Here is a 24,396-nt window from a genome sequence, read left to right as displayed (position 1 = left end):
CCCGCGCTTTTCTACGGCTGCTACCAAGCTTTCTCTGCCGGTGAAGGTGTGCGCCCTGCTCTGTAAAGCGTTCGTCGGTCACGCCAGCGATCCGGCCCGACTCCCTCACATGGATGAATGTGAAACCCATTGGCGTCCCCGCCACGAAGGCGGTTGAAGGAGTTGCCGCTGCTGCATTCTCGCCCGGTCCTGCTCTCATCCGCTTCTGCATCTCTGTAATCCATATCACATCCACTTGTGGTCTCTTTCCATAATAAGATAAAGTGTATAACCATCACATTATCTGGAGGCTAATTTTGATAGTCTTTAAAACTGTGAAAAATGCCCTTATTGAAAACAGCATAAACAGCTATTTTGGCTAGTCATTACACATACCAGTGATATAATCGGAATTGTACAATCCACTCTGCTTTTAAACGGCATTTCTTATGGACGGAAAGCTGGCTTTTGTCGCTTCTATTCCTAAAGTCCTTCATTTCACTCTCTTTGGGATGACGCGCTGAGGTATCACGTGCGTTGATGTAATAGTTACTGATGTTGGTGCAATATTTTACACCGAGAGTTACAAACACTAGAGGTCATGTGAACATCCATAATAAAACATTTACAGTTAGAATAGCTGGTGAATATATTGAATTTTATCTATCACAGCGCGATTAAGGGTATCAGATGATGGCATTTAGAGTCACTATCAGATATTTAGATGAAATGTGTCTGGTACATTTTTCAACAAATTATGACGTGATGAATGAGAAAACGTCGAGATCTGTCGTTGAATAATATCTGGGCAAATGGTTTCTGATATGGTTATAATATCACAGCAAGTGCATGACCATACATTTCTTGTTACTCTTTTGAGCTAATCATACTCTTATATGTGTGACCGTGGCTGACAGTTGTGATGTGACCGAGGGGTCATTAAATGAAATGTATGTAAATAGAAACATTTATAGAAAATGTGGAAATAGAAATTGACTTGACCAGCGTTTTCAGAAATGAGTAAAATGGTTAATCGGTGCAAAACTCACATTGAGACTGAGATGAAATTCAGTTATCATTCGAAAAAGTATGATGAATTACATTTCTATTATATTCAGAATGCTACACATATTTGATTTAAAGGGCTACGCGAAGGAGTAAGTTGATGGATGAATAACACGAACTGTTGTACGCAGAACTAAACATAGCACAGTCGCACAGCACAGCTAATGACACTCCCATGTTCCAGAAAACGATGAATGAACCGATGAGTTCGAATCCGGTTTAGTACTGAGTACTCATGCTCCTGTATCTGTCAACACCGTTTTCATATTCGTGGTTTTCACCTTAGTGAAGTCGTTTTCTCTCCCTATTCCAGGCTCCTGTACGTTAAACTGATACGTCATGATATATCTGATATGCTTATCACGAAGTGGCGTGAAACCAATCTCACTCATCATTTGACCTCATCTCATGATTTCATTTGGCTTAACGTACACTCATCTCTAAAGTTGTTTGAACAAATATATCGTTTGAATCCTGTTCGCACACACCTTTGTCATAGCCTTCCGGAATTCACCAAAGTTTTAATGGCAGCATGTCGAAAAATATACTTCCTTTATGTACTCAATCGTTATGAGGCGGCAAAATGTGACATTTCTGTAGATTTTAGGAACGCACGAAAAAAATTTAACATGCAAAGTATAGATCAGAACAAAAATTAAAGTTTCTATCATATGGAATCTCCTCAGATCTAAAGTCACATTGCAGTTGTTCACTGTCAAGTTGTGATGTTCTTGATATCAGATTCAAGCATTTTCTGCTGAAATAATCGCTGAAGGATTTCTTTTGGCTTTGATTTCAACCTTAGATCTTTCGTCTCTGTGCCAGTAAAGTGTCTGCCTTCTGCTTACTTAGCTTTGTGCCAGCTATTTGGATTGAGACATAAAGTTTAAAACAATCGAGCGCTTTCATCTGACCATATTGGGACAAAAAGTTTACTGTGACCGACTTTGTGTGGAAGAAATCTGTTTGCATGAAAAACATCGATATTGAATTTTCCACTCATCAAGGGGTTACTTTATGAACATTCCGATGTAACAGTCTCGATACGGACCCCATTCAATAGCACTGCGTTATACTTCACTGTTTGAAGAATGGAATCACTGGAGATTGTCTTTTAACATTTTTCTAACGGTGTTATCGGTTTGGAAGATCCCTCTAACGTCACATTTCAACATCCTAAATATGTTTGAAAAAAATGTTATTTTAAGAAAGTATTCCACTGCTCAACAGAACGAAAAGCAGCCACACTTTCAATACCAGAAACCTTTGATCGTAGCTTCTGATTGGCTTTCCTTGTTCTATTGCCAATATTCCTAAAATACTACTGAACGCCGCGTAAGCCAAATTCACTCTCAGTCCATTTACGTGTTGATAATTCCTCAAACATAGTACAAACATTGAAACACTCATGAATGACTTTACAAGATAATCAATAATTGATTCAATGAGTTGATGTAATGCTGCTTTGAGCAAGATTCAGTCGCAGAGCGAGACAGTTTCACATATGGTGAAAACCCAGAGTAACACAAATCTTAGATGTTCTTCACTGTGTTGATACTCATAAGCTGACGCACATAATCACAGGATTCAAAGTTTTTAGGTCTAAAAACAGTGTTAAGAAAAATAAAACAAACATGAACAAATCTCTTCCACAATCATAACGGTATTGTGTGTAATTCTGACTTTTGCAATATGAAGTGTTTATGAATCATGTCGAATAGCGAAGATACCAGGTGTTTACGAAAAGGTGAGTATATCATGGCCCACTGCCCACCCGTGGCAAATACTTGAAAACAAAAGTAGATTGTTCAGTGACAACACAACAGGGACAGAAATGCCATTCACACTCAAAATCTACGTTTTGAAGGAAACCTAAACCTGAGTCATCAGGCACAACACTGACTAAATCATAATGTACTTTACACTTATATCATATAAGTATATGACGTATGGGTGGATTAATTTTGGGATTTAGACCCCAATGAGTATTTGTGTCTCTGTCTTATTGTTTCAAACAGAAGCTAAATAAATGAAGCTATTTAGTTGTGTTATCGGAACACTTTCTTCACATTCACGCACGCCTCCATGGAATGGTTAAACACACATGTAACCAAATACACAGAGCCTGTTCACCAAATCCCTAATTCAGGTCATCTAATCACAAGCTCCCCAGTACAAGCATGGAAATCAAAAGCTATTCAAGCCTGAAAACTAAAACACGAACAATTGATTGTTTCAAAAGGTTCCATGTTACAACATTGTAACTGAGTGAAATTGTCCTTAGTCTGAGACACCACTTCCGATTTGCAATGATATTGATAGGTTATGTTGCTATGCCACTGTAAACACATCGACGAGTGGTTCCGCTCTCCTTGTTGCTTTAACAACTGCAAAGTACGATATATTTTCCTGTCAGGATTTCTCTTCTTATAGCCCATGATGAAATAGCCCACTTCCAGGTGTTTACATCATAACTAATATCTAGAACAAAACCAGCGTTAATGTGATTGCTATTAGTGCTGATTAGAGCTGATTATTTCTCTGCAAATAAGGTGGAGGGGACATATTTTCAAACTAAACATACATAAATCTCTTTACCAAGATAGCCCTTTGCCCCGACGGGAGAATCAATGGCACATTGCCTTCCAGAGGTGGGAGGCTTTCTTTAAGAACGTGGACAGCAATTCCTGGCTAAGCTTGACTCGCTTTTATTTATGACCGCGGATTGGTTTAATGTGTATGGTGATAGTCATAATGCCTGTTGTAGGTTCAGACATTATTACGATGGAGGGTTTTTTCACCAAGGGGTTGATATCTATCGCCTGTATATTATTGACTTGATAGGAGAACCTTTCACTCAGACGATCCTCTCAATAAAATTCAGAGTGGCGACATTGGAACGTGTCACAGTGTATTGAACGCACCTGGTCATAGAACTCGGATGCATGATAATGGAACAAACATCTGATTCTCAGGGGTGCGACAGGCACGTTTTTTCCTGAAAGTGCGAGATAAATGCATTCAGAAGAACATGGACGCCATGAACCCTCTGTATCACATTAGGAGGAATATGGGTATTCTGCTTCTAGCAAGGGTTTTGTCGCGTGTATTGCAAATGTCATTGTGCTCAGATTAAGCAAGATATAAAGCACCACTTTCACCTCAGATCAACACTTTCCCCAGTATATTCAAAATATTCAGCTGCGTGAAGTTAATACTTCTGAAAATATTTATAGACGTTCACATTTAAAAACAAAAACGAACATGTTCACGCGTCACGATTTGTCATCGCTATCATGGATTCATATATCAGATTATTCCTTGATCACATGAATCTCTTCATAAACTGTTTAAAATGAAGTAATCGGACCCATGTCAGTAACACTGATATATCTTTCCTTCACTGCAGCACAGACTGGACAGGGTAATTATTTTAAACTACCGCGTTGCAGTTCAAACTGGATTTCTAGCAGCAGTGGTATCCAGCAGTCTGCTGCAGGAATACTAGTAGAGTGCTCTGAGGTTGTCCTTTTGTGTGTGGAGGTAATTGTGAATCAATCACGACACATTTCCCCCAGGAGCCTTTTACAGACAGTACCAGGTCAGCAGGTGTAGGCTGACATCGATACATTAGTGGCAAATTACTGTTTATTGGAATGCAATAGACCAATCAGAATCTAATATTTATTTGTATGTATAAATTAGAAAGGTTAAGGTCTTACGTGCAGACGTGTCAACATTCATTTAGATGAATAAGTAACAAATAGACAATACACTCACGGATAATAAGGAAATTGCAAATAATTCACTAAAAGACCCATCAGAATTATTCAAATTCTCTCATCTCATCATCTCTCAAATTTACTTATTTCCGTGGTAGTGTCCGTCACAAGTACATCATCAGTGAGTGTCAAACATTCACCTCTGAAATATTTCAGCCATATGTGTCACGGTCGAACGAAATGAAATTAAAAAATCCGCTACATTGCATATTTGTAACATTGGTGTACAAAATTTACAGTAAGAAGCATTAAAGCCATTTACATGGAATCACTAATTTACCCTTGCTCTGATAGGGCCAAGCATAATTTGATTGACTTTTGCGTCCCAGTTTCGTCAACTTCTGTTCACCATATAATACATTTCAGTCGCCTGATCAATTCCTCCGTCTGTGTTACTTTTTGTTAGCCTGGCCCCGCATATTTTAGGTAAGGGAACAACTGGTTGTTTTGACAAGCTCCCGTAAGGATCCGGGTTGTGGTCTTCAGCAGCCCATGTTTGACGTAAGAGGCGTAAGGTGGTCAATGCTGTTGACGGGGCTGATACGTGGCTGTTTTCCACAGCGATGCTCATTCACTAGATTGTGGCGATAAACAACAAAGAAACACACAAACAAACAAACACACAAACAAAGAAACAGACAGAAACAAAGACACACAGGCAAACAGTAATCCATCTAATGCAATGGTATCAGTGGTAAGGAATGTTTCTAATGTATAGTGAGGATATGCATCTTTCTAATGAATTAATACCTTTACTCATGATTAAAGTCTAAGAAAAAAGCGAAATGTCCTTCCTTGTACCCTCTCAGGAGTCACAAAATGAGTTCTGATTCACACATGACTTGAACAACACCTGGGCCTTGATGTGGGGGCAAGGCTGAAGGCTGAAGTGATACAAGTCTCAGACATTGTTTATTCTGGTAACACCCACGAACACCCTTATAGATCTGACACATATTCAGGAAGATTCTGCATTGGAATTCGCCTGTAGTGTTCACGCTTGATCGCATAAGGACAAATCAACACGTATATCGAAACCTGTGCGTGTATGGTCAGTTGTGGGCCATGTCTGATGACGAGATAGATGAAACATGCATTAACACTTAACTATAGTAAATTGTCAATGAATACAGCAGTATCAGGTACAAGCTACTGGAGGATTGGTGTCTCCAATAGAGAAGCAATACGAAGGGAATGCTCGATTGTGTCTGCCTTGCCATGACACTGAATGTTTTATCAAGAAGCCGTTTTCAGAAAACATGTTCGGCAAGATACATTTGCTTTGATTATTGTTAACTTACTAAAGACAGTTTAGGTTCTAACGATAATCATTAAAAACTACCTTTTCGTTTTGCTGTTTGAATTATATTCAGTATATTCAAAATCACTGTGAATATCTAGATCGCAAGTTACATGCACTTCTTAGAAATTCCTTTTTTGATGGAAGATCACCATCAATCTTATCGCTCGCCAGTAATGCTGCTCATGGTTTGTCTGCTTGTACACGTGTGAAGGATGAAGACAATCTTTCCAGCAATGCGAGCCAACTACTGGAGATGGAGGGCTTCATTTTCGTATGAATACAGCTGATTGATGGGAAACTTGGGGATTAATGGAGCATACTTTTTATTATCTACTTCGAACACCAAATTACCACACACCACCAACTCCATCCCGCCACAGATACTGTATCTAGGGCATCGTACAACACAGATCTGACCAACTTCATACTTTCACATCTCGATATTGTTAACGCGAAACAGTGACGTCATCTTAGTCATCGCAATTCGCTCAGTCAGAATTGCCACTTTGTGCTCATGCGAACCAGGTCCAATGCTGTATATCAGCCGATACACGTATGTGCATATGTATTTGTGTGCGTTTGTGTGTGTGTGCGTTTGTGTGTGTGTTTGTGTGTGTGTGTGAGTGTGTGTGTGTTTGCGTTTGCTTGTGCGTATGTGTATTTCTTTGTGTGTGTATTAAATGGTTATATTACATTGAGCAGACATGGAGAGCCATGATTCATCTAAGTGTTGATCAGGTAATATAGTCTGTTTGCAGTGAAAACGTACCGATGAATTTCACTTTAAACTAAAAAGTAAATCAAATAAAGTGAAATTAGCGAATTCCATATTTACCTTTGCGAACATGATTTAATCTCAATTTTATTCAATTAGATAAAGTTGTTTAACAAGCGATCATAGATTCAAATCGCTATTATTGGTTTGTATTACAAGGGGGTAAGCGCAGTAGTTGGAACAGTGAAACAAATGCACGTGCGGTACGTGAAGAGCGTTAACTTATAACAAACCTTGTCGTTTTCGGTGTTTCATTTGATGTGCATACACCCTTGTATTACAAACCAATAATAGCCATGTGAAACTATGATCGTTTGATGAACAACTTTTATCCTAATTTGAATAAAATTTTGAGATTTAAATATTCAATTGGCAAGGTAAAATCATGAGGATTCGCAGTCTTACTTTCACTTTATTTGTTTTACTTTTTGGTTTAAAGTAACATTCATCGGTACGTTTTCACTGCAAACAGACTATAATTACATGTTATATGGCCACCATCAACGTGGGTATTTTGCATTAGTGGGTGGTCAGGCTTGATGATTGCGTGTCATCGTGGCCCAGCAAACTAGACACCTGCTCATGACATCAACCATTGGTAAGTCTGCTCAAACATATTCAAACAACGCTGTGTCGAAGTTGAAGGGAACTACTGTGAGTTATCCGATGTTCGACACAACCGGAACTAGATACGGAAGTCCCAGGGACCAAGGGTCTACTTAAGGACAGCCGTATTTTCGACACATCAAAGATGAAAACCAAACCTTGCATATGTTTTGTTTTATAGTACGGACATCGTTTCTGACAAATTATACATTCCCGCCTACGGATCGGCTAAAGTGATCTGAACGCCCATAAATAAAACAGATACGTCCCCGAGAACGCATACTGCTCCTGTGGTCATCAGTATGAAGATTGCTTTTTACTTTTTTTACTTCCTGAAGAATATTTTAGTTCCTTGTCAAAATTGTACTGCATTCCACGATAACGTGAGCTTCTATTACAAAGGTTTAATTAGATTGTATTTCTTCTGGCAACAGATATGTCGCAAGGAAAACATTCTACATTCCACTGATTCATGGCATAAAGAGGCAGATTCGATAGATTTTGATAAAGGAAATTAAAACTACACATTACACGTACATGTATTAGCTATCGCCAACTTCTCTAATCATGCTTTGGAATTGCTGTATACATATATGGTCTAACGTTACATTCTGTATTACATGGTATGTTATATGGAATCGGTGTTCACATAAGCTGTTCACAATTCCTCAATGGATGCAAATATGTTCAAATCACATCAAAGCTCAACACACGGTGCAAGACCCTATGTAATATATCTGGTCAATTGCAGAGGCTGGAGTTAAGCAAGCAGCTAAAGAAATGCTACACGCACAGTTAGATGTTTTAACTCCAACGCAGGTTATTGGTCGTTCCTTTACGCAGTCAGCTCGAGTACTCACATCAAAGCAACAGGAGATATCACAACTCACGACTTAAAACCCGACATCGGATATTAGAGGGTTATATATGGCCCGACACTAAGCCTATTACCTGAGCCACGGTGAGGCAGATTAGCGCCAAAGAACCGTTGAACAAATTAGTCTTAGATCTTGGGATGTTTTAACGGGATGAGCACAAAAAGTGAAATCCCGTCTTTTTCACGTTGTCTCTAAACTTTGTTTTCACTTATTGGCATCAGCTATTTGTAATTCTAACGGATATACACGTATTGATGACTTCTCTAAATTGTTTTGGATGCAGATACCCCTGAACTGTGGCATGCTGGATAGTTGAAGACGAAGGGTAAATACTTGAAATATGAATAGATAGTTCAGAAATTACATCATCGTCATGGCGGAGTCCAACAACAACGACACACAAGTGGTAATTACTCTTATAGAAGTCACTAACTCTAAGCATGTGTGAAAACTGTGTGAATACTGAATTCAGAGCCTGTGTGAAGAACATAAAGGATGTGTGAATGCTGTCATAAGACGCTATGTGAAGGCTATGTGAAGGGCCTATGTGAATATTACCTAACTCAGTGCCTGTTTGAAGGCTGTGTGAAATACCTGAATGTAGAGCCTGTATGAAGAATATGAAGTCTGTCAGAACCTGTGTGAAGAGCCTATGTGGATATTATATGAAACCCCTCTATGAAAAGCTTGTGTGAATACTGTGTTAAATCCCCGCGTGAAGTGAAGGAAGTTGCTCAGATATTCACGTGAATACTTTAAAAATCCGAGTGTAAACTGTGCAGATCGTTTATCAGCTGTGAAAAACACGAGGCGAAGGTTGTGTGAAGACCTTGTGTGAAGGTTTGTGAACAAGAGTCTGTGATGAACACTCCGTGAACGCCCGTGAAGTTTGAAGTGTGTGTGTGTGTGAACTCCAACAACAACATGGGAAGTTTTAGTGAAGTTTGTGGAGGAAATGTTTGACCACACAGCCTCCCATCGATGTGCTAACGATTCATGGTCAAGTTCACATTACAAACAGTATTCCTCTACTGACTTTTGTCTCTGTAACGCAACCCTCCCATTTCTACAGATGAAAGTCTCTATTGTGTATAAAAGGTTATTGCAGCACTCAATCACAACTCATGACATAAAGCTGAGTCAACATCACAACGATCATGTATCGGAGGCCATGACGGGAAGATCTAAAGACATGCAAAAACTGTTGAAACATTATTTGATCATGAACCCGGGAACAGAAATATCATTTAGATTATCATTGATCAATATGAGTCAAAGGCAATGGTCTTACGTCACAGCTACAGCCTCAAACAACTGGAAGTGTCATATAGAGCACATTAACGTGATATCCAGCTGCATTAACCATGTGATGCTGTTTAATGCAGTACCAGTCAATGACCCGGGCTTGATTGTGTGTGTGTCGACGTGATTTGGTTCTCAGGTTCGCCCCATTCTCAATCAATTTCAAGGACATTACGTAAAGTTTATCTTTGACAGACAGATTGTATTGAGAAGCCGATGGAGGCACAGGACTTCATAAAGCCATGATGTCCTCGAGTGCTCCTGTAGGTAGTCCAAGGACCGATACAAAGTCAGAAACACTCACAACTACCTCCGTGGTGTAGTGGAAAGAACGTCTTCCCGAAATCACCTTCCAAGATTTCAAGGTCATCGTCGAAACTTACCAAAAGACAGTAAAAGATGTTACTGTCTGTTACTTGGTCCTGTGTATGTTTGAATGAATGAGGAAGCAACTGGTTGCTTGATTGATATTATATTCTGAGATCCACAAAGAGCTCAAACAAGTGGTGTAAGTGGAAGCGGGCATGTTGAGAGATACGCACATTACTTCTGTTGTGATAATGACAACAGTGAAACATTAACAGACAAGAAATATCAGAAAGGAATTTTGCAGTTCATGAATATATAATTTCCATTATGTAATAGGTTTCTCTTACAGATCCTAGTTTCATACAGTTAATGGCATAGCTATTTGGGACTTTAGGGTTTTGTGCAACTTTTCAAAGCTCCAAACTAATAGTTTGACAGATGTTTATGTCTTTGAAGTTTAGCACCTGGAAACGCTATGGAGTTCTTTTTTGTTTGTTTATCACTCTATTTCTTTTTGATCTGGTTACAGCATTTCATATACGTTTAACAGGTCGGCATAATTGTTGTATTATATAGCAAGTCAAATTACAGCCATTATCTATGTAAACATTTATGTAATTGGTAATTGTAATTCAATTTTGGTTTCAGACCAGCGCGAGAAGGTACACTGTTTGCTACTTTTCTAGAATATATGTATTCTTTAGTTAATATGAAAATGAAATTCAGTACATCATTTCTTATCTCTTTGAATCCGAGAATAATGGTTTCTGCGTTAAATTTCAAATGGGTGTCTGGTTTTTTTTCAATCCATTTTAGATCTTGCCACAGCTTTTTGACATATTTGCATTCATATAGTAGATGAATGATCGATTCTATTTCATCATCACAAAATGTACAAAGTGGTGATTCTATTAATTTGTATTTGTATAAATCTTTATTTGTTGTGAGGATCCTATGGAGAATAGGGTATTGAAGCCATCTGTGACTAGCACTATAAGATGCTCGAAATGGTATAAAATTATGTATTATTCATAGATTAAGTGTGATATCTATGTTCAATTCTTTTTCCCACTTACTTTGATAAGGCAGGTTTTAGTGTCTAACTTCCTTGTGAAGAAGCCGGTTTCAAAATATGCTACATCCTTTCTTAGCTTGAAATAGTATTTCCAAATTAGGAGGAATAAAAGGTAAATCTTTCTGAATATTAATTTGAACGAAACCTGTTTTGAATATGTTTTCAATGAAGATGATAATCCTGAATATTCAAGGAAATTTGTTTTAACCCCATACAGTTCTACGAATTCTTTATAAGAAAGAAATGTATTGTCATTTTTAGGAAGTCACTTATAAATTTTACATTGGATTGTAGGTAGTGGTCATATACTACTGGTTTTCTCCCTATTGTTATTGCCCATATGTACTGTCTGCTGAGATGGTCATTTTCATATTTACTTTGTCCTTGTAATTCTGACCAGGCTTCAAATACATCTTTCCAGAATGGGCTGATGAGTTTTGGAATATAATGTGTCTTCAGACACAATGGTCCCATATCTATGGGAGTTTAGTTTATTCACTGGCTGTGAAGTATATAAACGGTTATTTAAGTTTGAGTCATGTACGAATAATCTTCCGATCCATGATATTTTCTGGGACTTAATTGTTTCAAGTATAGCTGGTACTTTTAGACCACCTTCTTGGTATGTTGGCAACGCTACATGGAGTTCTTGGTATGAACTTAAAACCTGACAACACAGTTCTCGTAATCACTTGTTTTCGCCCGTTCATCGGTGCACGTACTTCGAGTGATCACCTGATTTACCACAGTTAGAGACATAAATATAAAATGGAGTAGTCACGATTAACTTTGGCCACAGACATTTTCCACCAGAGCCTTGGAAACCTTTCCTGTAACACCTAGTTACACAAATCACATGCACAACCTGGTGAACTACCTTTGTGCACGGGGGCTGGGCAACAACTATCCGCGAATAGCACGTGTAAGTCGAACTACCCAGACCTATTCCGGAGAATAATTAAACGGATATAACAAAGGTGACACATGACTATGTTCAGTGTTTCACCATCTTCATGTTGCCCGCGTCGACCGATATCCCAACAGTATGTCACAATGAATAGTTTCTAATCCTGACCAAACAACGACTGTAAATAGGCAATGGAAGTAGAATGACGTACAGATACAGAGATTCCAAACTCTTTAAATTAACACATATTATTTATTCATTTCAGTCCTTCCATCTGTTTAAACATAATCACTGAAAACGATATGTATTAAGAAATTATAGAGAACACAATTCATTTTAACTCAACAATTTCTAGAACTGTTTCCATGGCGTTAACTTCATGTTCAACACGTTTATATATTTAGCTGAAGAACACGTTTATCCGTTGTTTAACAAACCAACCAAACAAATAACTCTTCCTAGAACAAACCTTTAATTTGCAATAACCAACATGCCTAAATAATTCGATATTCCCCAACACACGCTATACAGTCATGCTCAAAAATACATCCCAGCTAATAACAATAAAGACTTCACGACTGACTGGCGACGACAGATGAATGTTCAAAGCATTCAGTGCAGTGTTCCAATGCCATGGAAACTGTAAAGTAAGAACCTGGCCGTGATCTCATTCTCCTGAGACGGGGGGATTATATGCATGGGCGATACGTTGTTACGTTGGGCTGCACACCAGTGTCAGAGACAAACACGGATGTAATTACAGTAGCAGTTGAAGTAATGAAGCTCATGAAGACTTGTCATCGACATAGAAACAAGTTACTTTCCCTGATGAATGAAGAAATAGTGTGTGTCATGACATTGTTGTGAATATTTGAATCATCTCTACGTGGGATCAATTGGATATGACAAGATGAACTATGTCAGATGAACTAGTTGATCACCATAACTGGAACTTTCACGTAAAAAGATCTTTCTTGCCTGCACATAACTAACATACCAAACGTTTGATATAAGTAACTAGAATTGTGTTACATGACATGTTCAACATGTTCAATCACATTCGTTATTTTGTCCTAATGATTAGGATGAACACTTGACTTAGACATTTTTATAACGGGATCCATCGATGAAAATCAGGATACGCTTTATAGTGGCTCATAACACATGCCTATGATATTTCCACATTCGTAGAATGAGCTCCGTCATCAGTCATGTTCTTTTGATGAAGTAATATAATTTTACTCAAAGTTTCATAATGCCTTATTGCCTCAGACCATTGTGAATGCATGGTGACCCAGTAGTCTAAGGCGCAGAAATTACAGAGCTACCTTCTTCAGGTGAGCCAGAATCCGTGCGTTCACAATCACTGATTCACCGATGACCTGCCTCCCTCGAGATCTCGCCACACATGATGTAACTGTTCAAAGGGACGTTAGACAACACTCACACACTAACGTGAATCATCGTGCACAATGAGACTTGATACTCTCACCACTGATCTCAAGTACTGATATACACGTGAAGATAAGAGTTATTTTCATCTTCAGTAACCCATGTTTTTGTGGCCACTAACGGCATCAGGTGGTTATGCTCGGTTCATACACGGCATCATATATCACTTGCGGAGATTGGATTGTCTGGCCCAGAAACGAATATCTACAGCCACATAGATATAATGTTGTTGGGTGTGGCAGTCAACAGCAAACAAACAAACAAAACTGCAAACAATTACTTGCATTTCGTACATGCAGAGAAATCACTAATATACACTAGACGCCAAAAGAAACGTTACCCTCCTACCTTTATGAATTACTGAAAAACTATCAAAGATATTTTAGAAAGTTTTAGTTTACAAGAAAGCTTAACAACACAGCTTTATGCAAACCACGAAAAAAGATCTTAAATGCATTCATATTTTGGTGAAATGCATCTTTTTCAGAAGAGTTAAATTGTCCTATATTCGTCCATTCCAAAATAAACCAATAATAGTGATTTATAAGTCCAAATGAAAGGTTGAAATAAAATTCTGCTTTGGGACAATGATAAACCAATCATTTAAAGTCACCAACTATTAAAACAAGAAACAACTGTTGAAGAGTGTAGAATTGAAAACCAATCATTGCTATGATTTCAGTCTTTTTAAAACATTTTCTGCTGATTTGCATTAGTGAAAACAAGTGAAACGTGTCTTTGATATTGTGAAAAAATGTTTAGGGAACATCTAAATTATCTTTGTTAACATTTTTGCTTGCAAAGTAACATTTTTCCAGTTTCTGTTTACACATTGTAATGGATCCTGTTTCGTTTACAGATTCGAGTTTTATATGTATTGTGAATTTGAGATTGCCGGACCAAGTTTTTGTACTGATCGTCACATGGCTGAAGTAAAGTTGGCTCGTATTGAGCTAGAGTTGTGTCATTAATACGAAGATATTACATGGTGTCAGAAGTCATGGCAGGTCGAATTGACATTCCGTCCATGAATTTCGATGCCGCTAATGTAGCAGAAAGTTGGAAAAAGTGGAAACAGACGATAGAATTGCTGTTCAGTGGACCACTCGCGGCGAAAGATGAGAAGGAAAAGTGTAGCTATTTTCTGTTGTACATTGGTCAGGAGGGCAGAGATGTATTTAATACTTGGACATTGACAAATGAAGAAAAGGAAAAATTGCAACCTCTGTACACAAAATTTGAAAACTACTGCATTCCTAAGACGAATGTGACAATCATGCGCTTTCGCTTTAATACACGTGTTCAGGGCCAAAATGAGACAGTGGATTCATATGTGACAGAAATCAAAACCCTCGCGAAAGATTGTGCCTTTGGTGCGATTGCTGATGACATGGTTCGTGATAGAATAGTTTGTGGAACGAGTAACAAACAAGTTCAAGAAAGACTGTTACAAGAAGCAGATTTGACAGTAGATAAGGCCCTTGAAATAGCGAGAAGTTTTGAAGTGAGTAAAAAACAGATGAAAGAAATTCAGTCAGAGGCAGTTTGTAGCATTCAGAAGAGAAGTGGTGCTTATACTCATCAGAGGAAGTTAGAGGACAGTAGTCAGAAGCGATCAGCAAGCGCACAGGCTAGTGTGAAACAAGTAGTGATATGTGTGAAAGATGTGGAAAATCACATTCAAAGAATGACATGTGTCCCAAGCAAGAAGTGCTGAGTGTTTGAAGTGTCACAAATTTGACATTATGCATCAGTTTGTAGGTCCAAAACAGTAGCGAGGAACACACCTAGAACACAGAACACAAGAAGGTCAGGAAGATGGAAACAAAGTCAAAGCAACCCAAAAGTCCACAGCTTAGAGACTGATGAACTCTTTATTGGGACAATAGAGGATAGAAAGTGTGAAAGTGGAGAAGACTATTCAGAACAATATGCAGATATCCAAGTGAACAAGAAGTTCATAGTACCTATGAAGATAGATACAGGAGCACAAGTTAATGCTATGTCAGAGAGAGACTTTCTAAAAGTCTGTAAGTTTGCAGGTCCTCTTGAGAAACCGGACACACGGCTTTACGGCTATGGACAGAAGTGCTTGAGAATTGCAGGTATGACTTACCTGGAGTGTAGTTACAGAAATGTGTCTGTATGCCTAAAGTTCTATATAGTGCAAGAAGAGGCACCCTCAGTGTTGGGACTTCGAGCTTGTGAGGACTTAAACCTGATAAAAGTCCTGTTGAACATTGAGCGCCTGGTTACCGATACAAGTAGTTCTGAGAAAATACTCAGGATGTTTCCAGATGTCTTCCAAGGCTTAGGATGTCTTGAAGACAAGTACAGTATTCAGCTTGACCCTGAAGTGAAACCAGTAATACATGCTCCACGAAAAGTTCCGATTGCCCTACATGAGAAAGTTCAAGTGGAACTTAAGCGAATGGAGGACTTGGGAGTGATCATGAAAGTGGAAAAGCCCACTGAGTGGGTAAATTCTATGGTAGTCGTCCCTAAAGCCGGTGGTGAAATTAGGTTGTGCCTTGACCCAGCTGACCTAAATAAGGCGATACAGCGTGAGCACTACAGAATGCCCACGATACAAGATGTGACCTCAAGGGTTGCTTGACCACAAGTATTTCACAGTCCTAGATGCGAAATCGTCATACTGGCAAGTACAACTTGACCACGACTCCTCCATGTTGACCACGTTCAACACCCATGTGGTAGATATAGGTTCTTACGTCTTCCATTTGGAATTAAAGCGCCAGTGAAGTGTTCCAAAAGCGAATGGACAAAATCGTCGAAAACTGAACTATACTCACCCAATAGTAGATGATATTCTCATCAGTGGCAGAACCATTGAGGAACATAACAAGAACCTCATGGATACTCTTGAGACTGCAAAAGAAAGTGGTATCAAGTTAAATGCAGACAAGACTCAACTGTGTTCGCAGGAAGTGAAATTCTTTGGTGAAATACTCAGCTCTGATGGCATGAAACCAGACCCGGATAAAGTTGAACAGTGCGCACAATGACAACTCCAACAAAGCAAGAAGGAGAGCTTGAGCGGGTATCTGGGAATGTTCACTTATCTTGCACAGTATTCCCCTTGTCTTTCTGAGAGAACTCGCATCCTGCGTGATCTGATTAAACAAGACAGTCAGTGGAATTGGACTCCAAACCATGAACAAACGTTCCAAGAGATCAAGGATCTCATCACGAGTTCACCAGGTCCTGTTCTACTGATATTTTGATTCCCAGAAAGAGGTTGTTTTGCAAGTGGATGCATCCCAGAATGGTGTTGGGGCTGTTCTGTTACAGGAAGGACACCCTGTAGCATTTGCATCCAAGTCTATGACGTCGTGCCAGCGCAATTATGCACAGATAGAGAAAGAGATGATGGCTATAGTATTTGGCTGTGAGAAATTTCATCATTATTTGATGGGTAGAAGATTTGTTGTCATGTCAGATCACAAACCATTGGAGAGCATTTTCATGAAGCCACTCCATGCTGTACCACTACGTCTCCAGAGGATGAGAATCAGACTGCAAAGGTATGATGTGGTTGTCACGTACATTCCAGGAAAAGATATTCCTGTGGCTGATGTGCTGTCCAGACACTTTATAGAAGATAAGCTGACAGACTTGAACTCTTTTGATGAGGAAGTTAGCGCATATGTTCATATGGTGACAACAGGCTTACCTATTTCAGATAGGAAGATGTCTGAGATAAAATCTGCTACAGCTGAAGATGAACAGCTGCAGGCAGTGATTAGTGCAGTGCTAAATGGTTGGGCAGCTACACATGTAGACTGTTCCGCTCAAGTCAAGGACTTTTGGACATTTCGAGAAGAACTCTCCTGTGTTGATGGAATTGTGTACAAGGGAAGTAAAGTAGTCATTCCCTCGAAACTCAGAGTTGAAATGCTTCAATGCATTCATAGTGGTCATCAAGGCATGACCAAGTCAAAAGAAAGAGCTAGAGAGATTCTCTTTGGCCGTGTATGAACAAAGATATTGAGAGAACAGTAGAGCAGTGTGCAGTATGTCAAGAGCACAGGAAAAGTCCTTGTAAGGAACCCATGATCTCCAGTGAAGTACCTACTCTTCCGTGGCAAGTAGTAGCCACAGATTTATTTTATATGGATGGAAGAGAGTATTTAGTAGTAGTAGACTACTACAGCAGGTATTTTGAAGTAGCCCTGTTAACCAACACAAAGGCTTCTACAGTTATCACACATATCAAGTCCATCTTTGGACGACATGGCGTGCCTATGCGTGTTGTCTCTGATAATGGGCCACAGTATGCCTGCGCTGAGTTTAAGACCTTTAGTGACAAGTGGAAGTTTGAACACATAACGTCGTCACCACTGTATCCCCAGGCCAATGGTCTTGCCGAAAAGACAGTCCAAACTCTCAAGCAGCTGTTACGAAAGTCTAGGCAGAGTCATGCAGATCCATATCTGGCAATGTTAGCTTATAGGAATACGCCTATAAATGGACTCGCCTCACCAGCACAACTGCTGATGGGACGCAGAATGAGAAGTGACTTACCGGTGCAATATGAAATGCTCAGACCTGAAGTTGTTGACTGCGATGTAGTAAAACAAACAATCTCACAGTCACGAGAGACCCAGAAAGTCTACTATGATCAGAGAGCTCATCCAAGACCACCAATACAGGTGAATGACAGTGTGAGATTGAGGCAAGGGAAGGACTGGATCCCAGCTAAAGTTGTGAAATCTGCAAGCACTCCACGGTCTTTGGTAGTAAGAACTCAAGGTGGCACAGAGTACCGAAGGAATAAGTATGACCTGATTCCAACAAAGGAAAATCTTCCTGACGACTGCAGTACCATCCAAAGTCCTGATGGAACCACTCAAGGAGCGGCTAATGCTATTCCAGAGAATGTTCCTGTACAGTCTGCAGACACTCCGCCAGACATGAATGTGTCGCAAAGCCTTGCTCCATCGAGGAACCCCATTTCATTCTCGTCAAGTGGTCGACCAATCTTCAGACCACAGCGATTCTCTGAGTGACTCTAAATTGCAATAATGGTTTTATTTGTGTTAAAGTTTATTGTGCTCGGGGAGACAGACATTTCATTTAACAGTGTGACACTTAAGGTAGTGTTATCTTTATTTTTAGCTTATGGGTAAAAGGGGATGTAATGGATCCTGTTTCGTTTACAGATTCGAGTTTTATATGTATTGTGAATTTGAGATTGCCGGACCAAGTTTTTGTACTGATCGTCACATGGCTGAAGTAAAGTTGGCTCGTATTGAGCTAGAGTTGTGTCATTAATACGAAGATATTACACACATAACAATATCAATCGCCAAAACGCAGCAATGTTCAAGCAGTATTTACATCCATTTAACATGTAGAATGATTCCATAGGGTATAAAGAGAGCTTACAAGACATGATCTGATACACAAGTACGAGAAATATGCCACGATTAACAGCTGCAGGGAGAGAAAGAGCCATTGGGGTGGTGCAGATGGGGTGGACATACAATGCTGTTGCCAACGCCCTCGGATGCCACCGTATCACGGTTATAAGACTTATTCAGGGCTTCAGACAGACTGGGGTCACCGTAGACAGACCAAGAAGTGGACGTCCACACATCACAACCTCCCTCATTAAGAAAGGAGGGTAACGTTTCTTTTGGCGTTTAGTGTATGTTGAACATCATGACATTCGTTTCCGGGTCATCGTGACCTGGGTCATTCCCTCGGTCATTAACAAATTCTATACTCTTAACAACTGACGTCAGTGTCTCCACACGTCTACCACCTCCTCCGGTTGTTGTCTTGTTTCTTATGAACAGCTGATGGATCATACTCGGACTGGCTGGATGACTGAGTATGGTTTTACGCCGCTTTTAGCAATATTCCAGCAACATCACGGCGGGGGACACCATAAATGGGTCGTACTTGGACACTCGTGAGAATAATGTACTTCTATCACGTACATTTAACATCAGTGCCAATAAAGCACAACTTAAATTGGTATCGTGAGAGGACCACGTAAATTAGTTTCAACGATCACCAACGTTGGCATTGTGTGATTCCGTCTTTGGCAGCGTTGTTCAGTCGTGATATTTGGCTCCTAATTAAAATCTAAACTTTAAAAATAAAATTTAAACAACTGAATTCACCTGCGTGAAATTACCGATAACGACCAGTTCTACAAGCAGTCTGCATGTGAAATAGTGACACGTTAGTTAGAGCAGGTTAAAAGCAGTAGCTGTTATTTATTTTCAATTAAAGCCATGAGAAGTGTAAGGTCAAGACAAAGAGTTACAGTAACACTGCGCAAATACACAATGAAGTTGTAGCCTAAAGTAAGCTTGCAATACCCTAAACGTGATATTCCCCTTAATGACGTAAGGTTGACGACTTGCATGTAGTTCGTCCATAAAATGCTACGATCCATGAAACAAGTGGAGGAATTGTGTCGGTTTATATCTAAGCGGCTAACATGGGTCTTGAGGGTCGTATTTAGGTGCGTATATGCAGACACACCATACGGATAATTTCTTCATATTTGGATATAATACCTTTGAGAACGACCGTTATTATCACAGAATAAGCAATTTAAGCATAACCCGGAACTAAAATGGAAAGCCAGAATCAACGTTTCACCACATTCAGCGTTGGCACAGCCGTATTGCCTATCATGTCCTCGAACTCTGTGTGACAATTCCGCCTCTCTGTGCACAGCTAGAATCTCATCTACACTGCTCCGTGTTCTAACAACTTGTCGCAGACTTTTATAATCATGTATAGTTTTTGGTCTAGTGTCTGCCACTATCATTGTCCGATCAGCCGCAGACCCGCGGCGGTCAAACCTCTTTACCTGTCTAAGGAGCTGTCTCAACACAAGTTCACGTACTGGTTGACGTTATTACCCCGTCCCCTTACGGCGAATTACGTACAGTAAGGGCAGACAACTGACACAAAGGTCAGGTCGCATCTAGTCAGTTATACTTCAAGAAAGATCAATTGTTCTTCAGGCGAAGATTGATACTCGTGAATCTTATTGTTACTGTTCTAATCAGGTATATAGACCGTTGGAGTTGTCTAAAACTAAAAATTAATTCCATGATGCGAATACAGGTACTAGTTTCAAAAAGTTCGGGTCACATGACTGAGTGATTGCCGGTGTCATTGTAAGCATCGTCAGCATCCTTCCTGGGATCAAGACACGGGGTGATGATCGAACGCTTTTTTCCCTCATACCGTAGTTTACATCGATTAAAAATGAGATGACATGATATGTGTTTTTAAAGGTTTAAAGGTGTATTTGTTGAAGTTCGTCGACTGATGAAGATAGTGCCGCACCTGAGCAATTTCCAAAATGTAGTTCTTTGACTCTCCCCTTGATTGACAACGTAGTCACGTGTTGTAAGGGTGTGGGTGTGGGGGTGTGGTGTGGTGTTAGGATTTTTTGGTCGGCAATTTTGTTTTGATGACGTCACATATGTGTGACCTTTGTGTGACCTAATCGACTGTTGAACCCTTAAGCCCCACCCTCCTTTGGGAGTTCCTTTCCGGCCCAGGTGTGTGTGTGTGTGTGTGTGTGTGTGTGTGTGTGTGTGTGTGTGTGTGTGTGTGACCTTCAGGTTCACCTTAGTGGGCTGTGATTATTATTCAATTATTTTATGAGTGGTATGAGTTTGCCGACTCAAATGTTCACACAGCAAAATCTTTTTTCAACGTAGAATTAATATCACACTATGCATATGAGGGGGAATTAGCTGCTAATTATTTGGTCAAAAGCTGTGAAAATATCAGCGCGCATTTGGTTAAATCAAAGGTATTTCAATATATTGTGTTCATGTTACAGAGGCGAAATGTAGATGGAATCAATTCTGTTAGTAACCGCGTATGGTCAGTTAAACCAAAGGTTGATAGTGTGAGCACCAATCAGTGCTGTGGTTAAACGCCGTCGACTTAGTCGCAAGGATAGCATGCATGTGCATGAGCTATTTGGAAACCAATATTGAACGATGTTTACGGGAATTGATGTCACATGGTTCAAACATTATACTTATGGCGGTGTTATAGGTGGTGCGGGAGAGTGGCAGGTTTGTTCGAAAATTTAACACCACATCACAATCACTCTCGCTTTGTGCATAAACTAAAAGGAAGACAAAAGGAATGATTTCAATTTTTCAGTAGTCGACTTCCCTTTTATGTCGAGCAATATTCCAGCAGCTCCAGCCTTTGGTGTTTACATTTCACAACGTTTGAGGTACTATCGAGCGTGATCTTTTTATCAGGACTTCAAAGAGCCTCATGCCACTCTTGCTCAGAAGTTGTTTTATCAAGATTACAACATTCAAGACCTCAGTAAAGCTTTAAAGAAGTTTAAAGGTAGACATGTGGAGGAAATTTCCATATTTGATGCACCAGTGACAAAATATGCAATTCCCTGTTTTGGCTTACCATATGTTCCCGAATTATTTCAGGTGAACAATTGACTAGACTTAGCATATGTTTATGGCGCATGCCACCGGTGGGGCAGGATATGCTCACCTTTCGCGAACACCTGGTATCATCACTATTTCATAGTGATTCAGTTCATAAACACATGCTCTGTCATCGTATCGCAAGGTGACAATCACTGGATTGTCTGATCCTGACTCGATTTTTGACAAACAACATCGCACGGCTGTAATATTGTTGAAAGCAATATATACTCATGATATAGTCACAAGTGTGCAATCAACTCTGCTTTTAGCAGAGATTTCTTATGGGTGAGGAAACAGTTTTGTGGCTTCTATTTAATAAAACCTGTATGTGTGAAACCGTGAGCGGAACGCAAAAGGCAGCCTTCACATCAACGGTTCATGGTTCGATAACTGAAACATTTCCCACATTGCAAGGTAAAACTGTAGAGTAGAATATATATGAAGACAAATATGAGTGAGAGAGGGTATTCAGTACTTCAGAGCTCTAGGACCAGGTTACAAATTATATTCAACATTATATTTTCGACATAACATAAAAAAAATAATACCTCATAATACATATTTATTTCATTAGATTTTACAGATTGTATTAATTTTACAAACACATTCCACTTCAAATAAATGGCATAAACTATCATTTAGCATCATTACAGAAGATATGTTGAATGAATATCTGCCTCAATGGGTATTCAGGAAGTGGACTTTTATTTCGTGTTCTCTTGCCTTTGTTTAGTACGTGCGTTCGGAGATCTGAAACAAAAGAAACACTGCAATCAAAATGTGAATTTAGAAGTATTTGATTTTATAAGTTGGAGTGTTTTGAAAATAGATTGGGCTATACACACACATTATCACCCCATAATACTGGTAATTGACACTAACAGAAAGCATCTCGTGTGTCAAAACATCAAACGTTTCTGAAGATATATGCCCGTATACATTCTGAAAGTATTCATCAATGTCAACCTGGCTAACCTTTGCTGACTGCTGGGTAAATTGGACAAACTTCCCACAAAACTCAACTTGATATTGGAAAGTCAGAAGCTTGGTCTTTGATAGTTGATTATTCTTACATTCCTTCATGTGTCTACTCCACGATAGAAAGTGTACATTAGTCTTGATGTAAGAGAGGGTGGTCTAGCTGACACTGACACACCCACCCGGCTCACAAAGAGCTGCGTTATAGTCGTACCCCAATTGTGCATGGCGATGCTCAGGATGTCAATCACTAGATTGTCTAGTCCAGACTCGGACATTATTCACCGCCTTCATGCCGCTTCACATTTGAGGAGTGAGGCGTTAAGAAATAAGCACACAAACAAACTCACCCACTCTTCACGATATTTACATATGATTTATCGAATCGTACCTTAGTAAGAAAAGAATAAGTTCGTAAAGGGTCAGTCAACACTACATAACATCCATCTCCGAAGTAAGGCTTGATAAATTAATTTTTACCTCGAATGTGAACGGATCCACAAGACCAACCCAATCAATAGGCCAATAACTAGTGCTCCACCAAAACAACACGCAATAATCAACATATTGTTATCCGTTTGGCACCTCTCATCTGAAACAAGAAGAGTACGACACATTAGGCCTTAGTTGATGTCTACTTACATAAAAATCAAGTCAGATTCGATTATCCTGTGTGTTATATTAACCCGTTCTATGTGGAAGTATCATAATAAGATACCTCCTCGGGAAATTCTCGTTAGGAAAAACTCCCGATTTATTAGGCTATATTTATCATGATCCAGCATTATGATACAAACTGCTAATATTGATCCAACAGCAGTAGGACCACGATTCTCAAGTGCAAGAACAAAAATATTTAAAAAGAGAATTGTCATGCATTCAAAATGAGTCAATTGGAAATCTTTTCATATTTCAACATTTGAGTATTTGGTTTCATAATTCCACGACAAGACAAAATACATGCTTAAACTTTATGTCCTACACGATTTAGACTTTTGCTTAGTTCCGCAAAACAAGCTGATTCCATTTGTTACGAAATGCTTTTGATTTCTGACCTTTTCTATTTTCTCGGGAAATTAAGGACTTAAACAAATCTGGTTCACATGATGATATTAAACATGCTCAACAGATTTGGTGTAAGTTGTCTAAGGTTCGCGCTCTCTGGGCCAACAAACCTTTAAAGTTAATATGAAAAAAATAAGACGCTGTACCTATATGAATCCAAGTGTGCTGCTATCGTTCGTACTTCTGGACCGTATGGGTTTATGGGTGTTGTTGGGTATGTGGGTTTCATGATCTGATCCTGTATCGTGACAGAGGCATCCGTTCTGATTCTGATGAACCAAACACACACACACACACACACGCACACACGCCCGCACGCACGCACGCACGCACGCACACACGCACTTAAGCAAACAAACACCATAAGATATGTTTTCGTCGGTGATGGTTTTCCGGGACAGTTGCAGTACGCACATATGACACTCAACACTCAAAAAACTGTTATCAAT

General features: G+C 39.4%; 1 protein-coding gene across 1 annotated transcript; it reads left to right on the top strand.

The window, feature by feature from the left end:
- Positions 1-17,698: 17,698 nt before the first annotated feature.
- Positions 17,699-18,463, top strand: LOC124268921 (uncharacterized protein K02A2.6-like). Its single transcript, XM_046703941.1, has one exon. The coding sequence runs from the start codon at positions 17,699-17,701 to the stop codon at positions 18,461-18,463; it is 765 nt and encodes a 254-aa protein (XP_046559897.1).
- Positions 18,464-24,396: the final 5,933 nt, after the last annotated feature.

Source organism: Haliotis rubra, unplaced genomic scaffold (genome assembly GCF_003918875.1).
Source record: "Haliotis rubra isolate DU_JTF1 unplaced genomic scaffold, ASM391887v1 Scf1402, whole genome shotgun sequence".
NCBI lineage: Eukaryota > Metazoa > Mollusca > Gastropoda > Lepetellida > Haliotidae > Haliotis > Haliotis rubra.
This window is presented reverse-complemented; position numbering and strand designations above follow the sequence as displayed.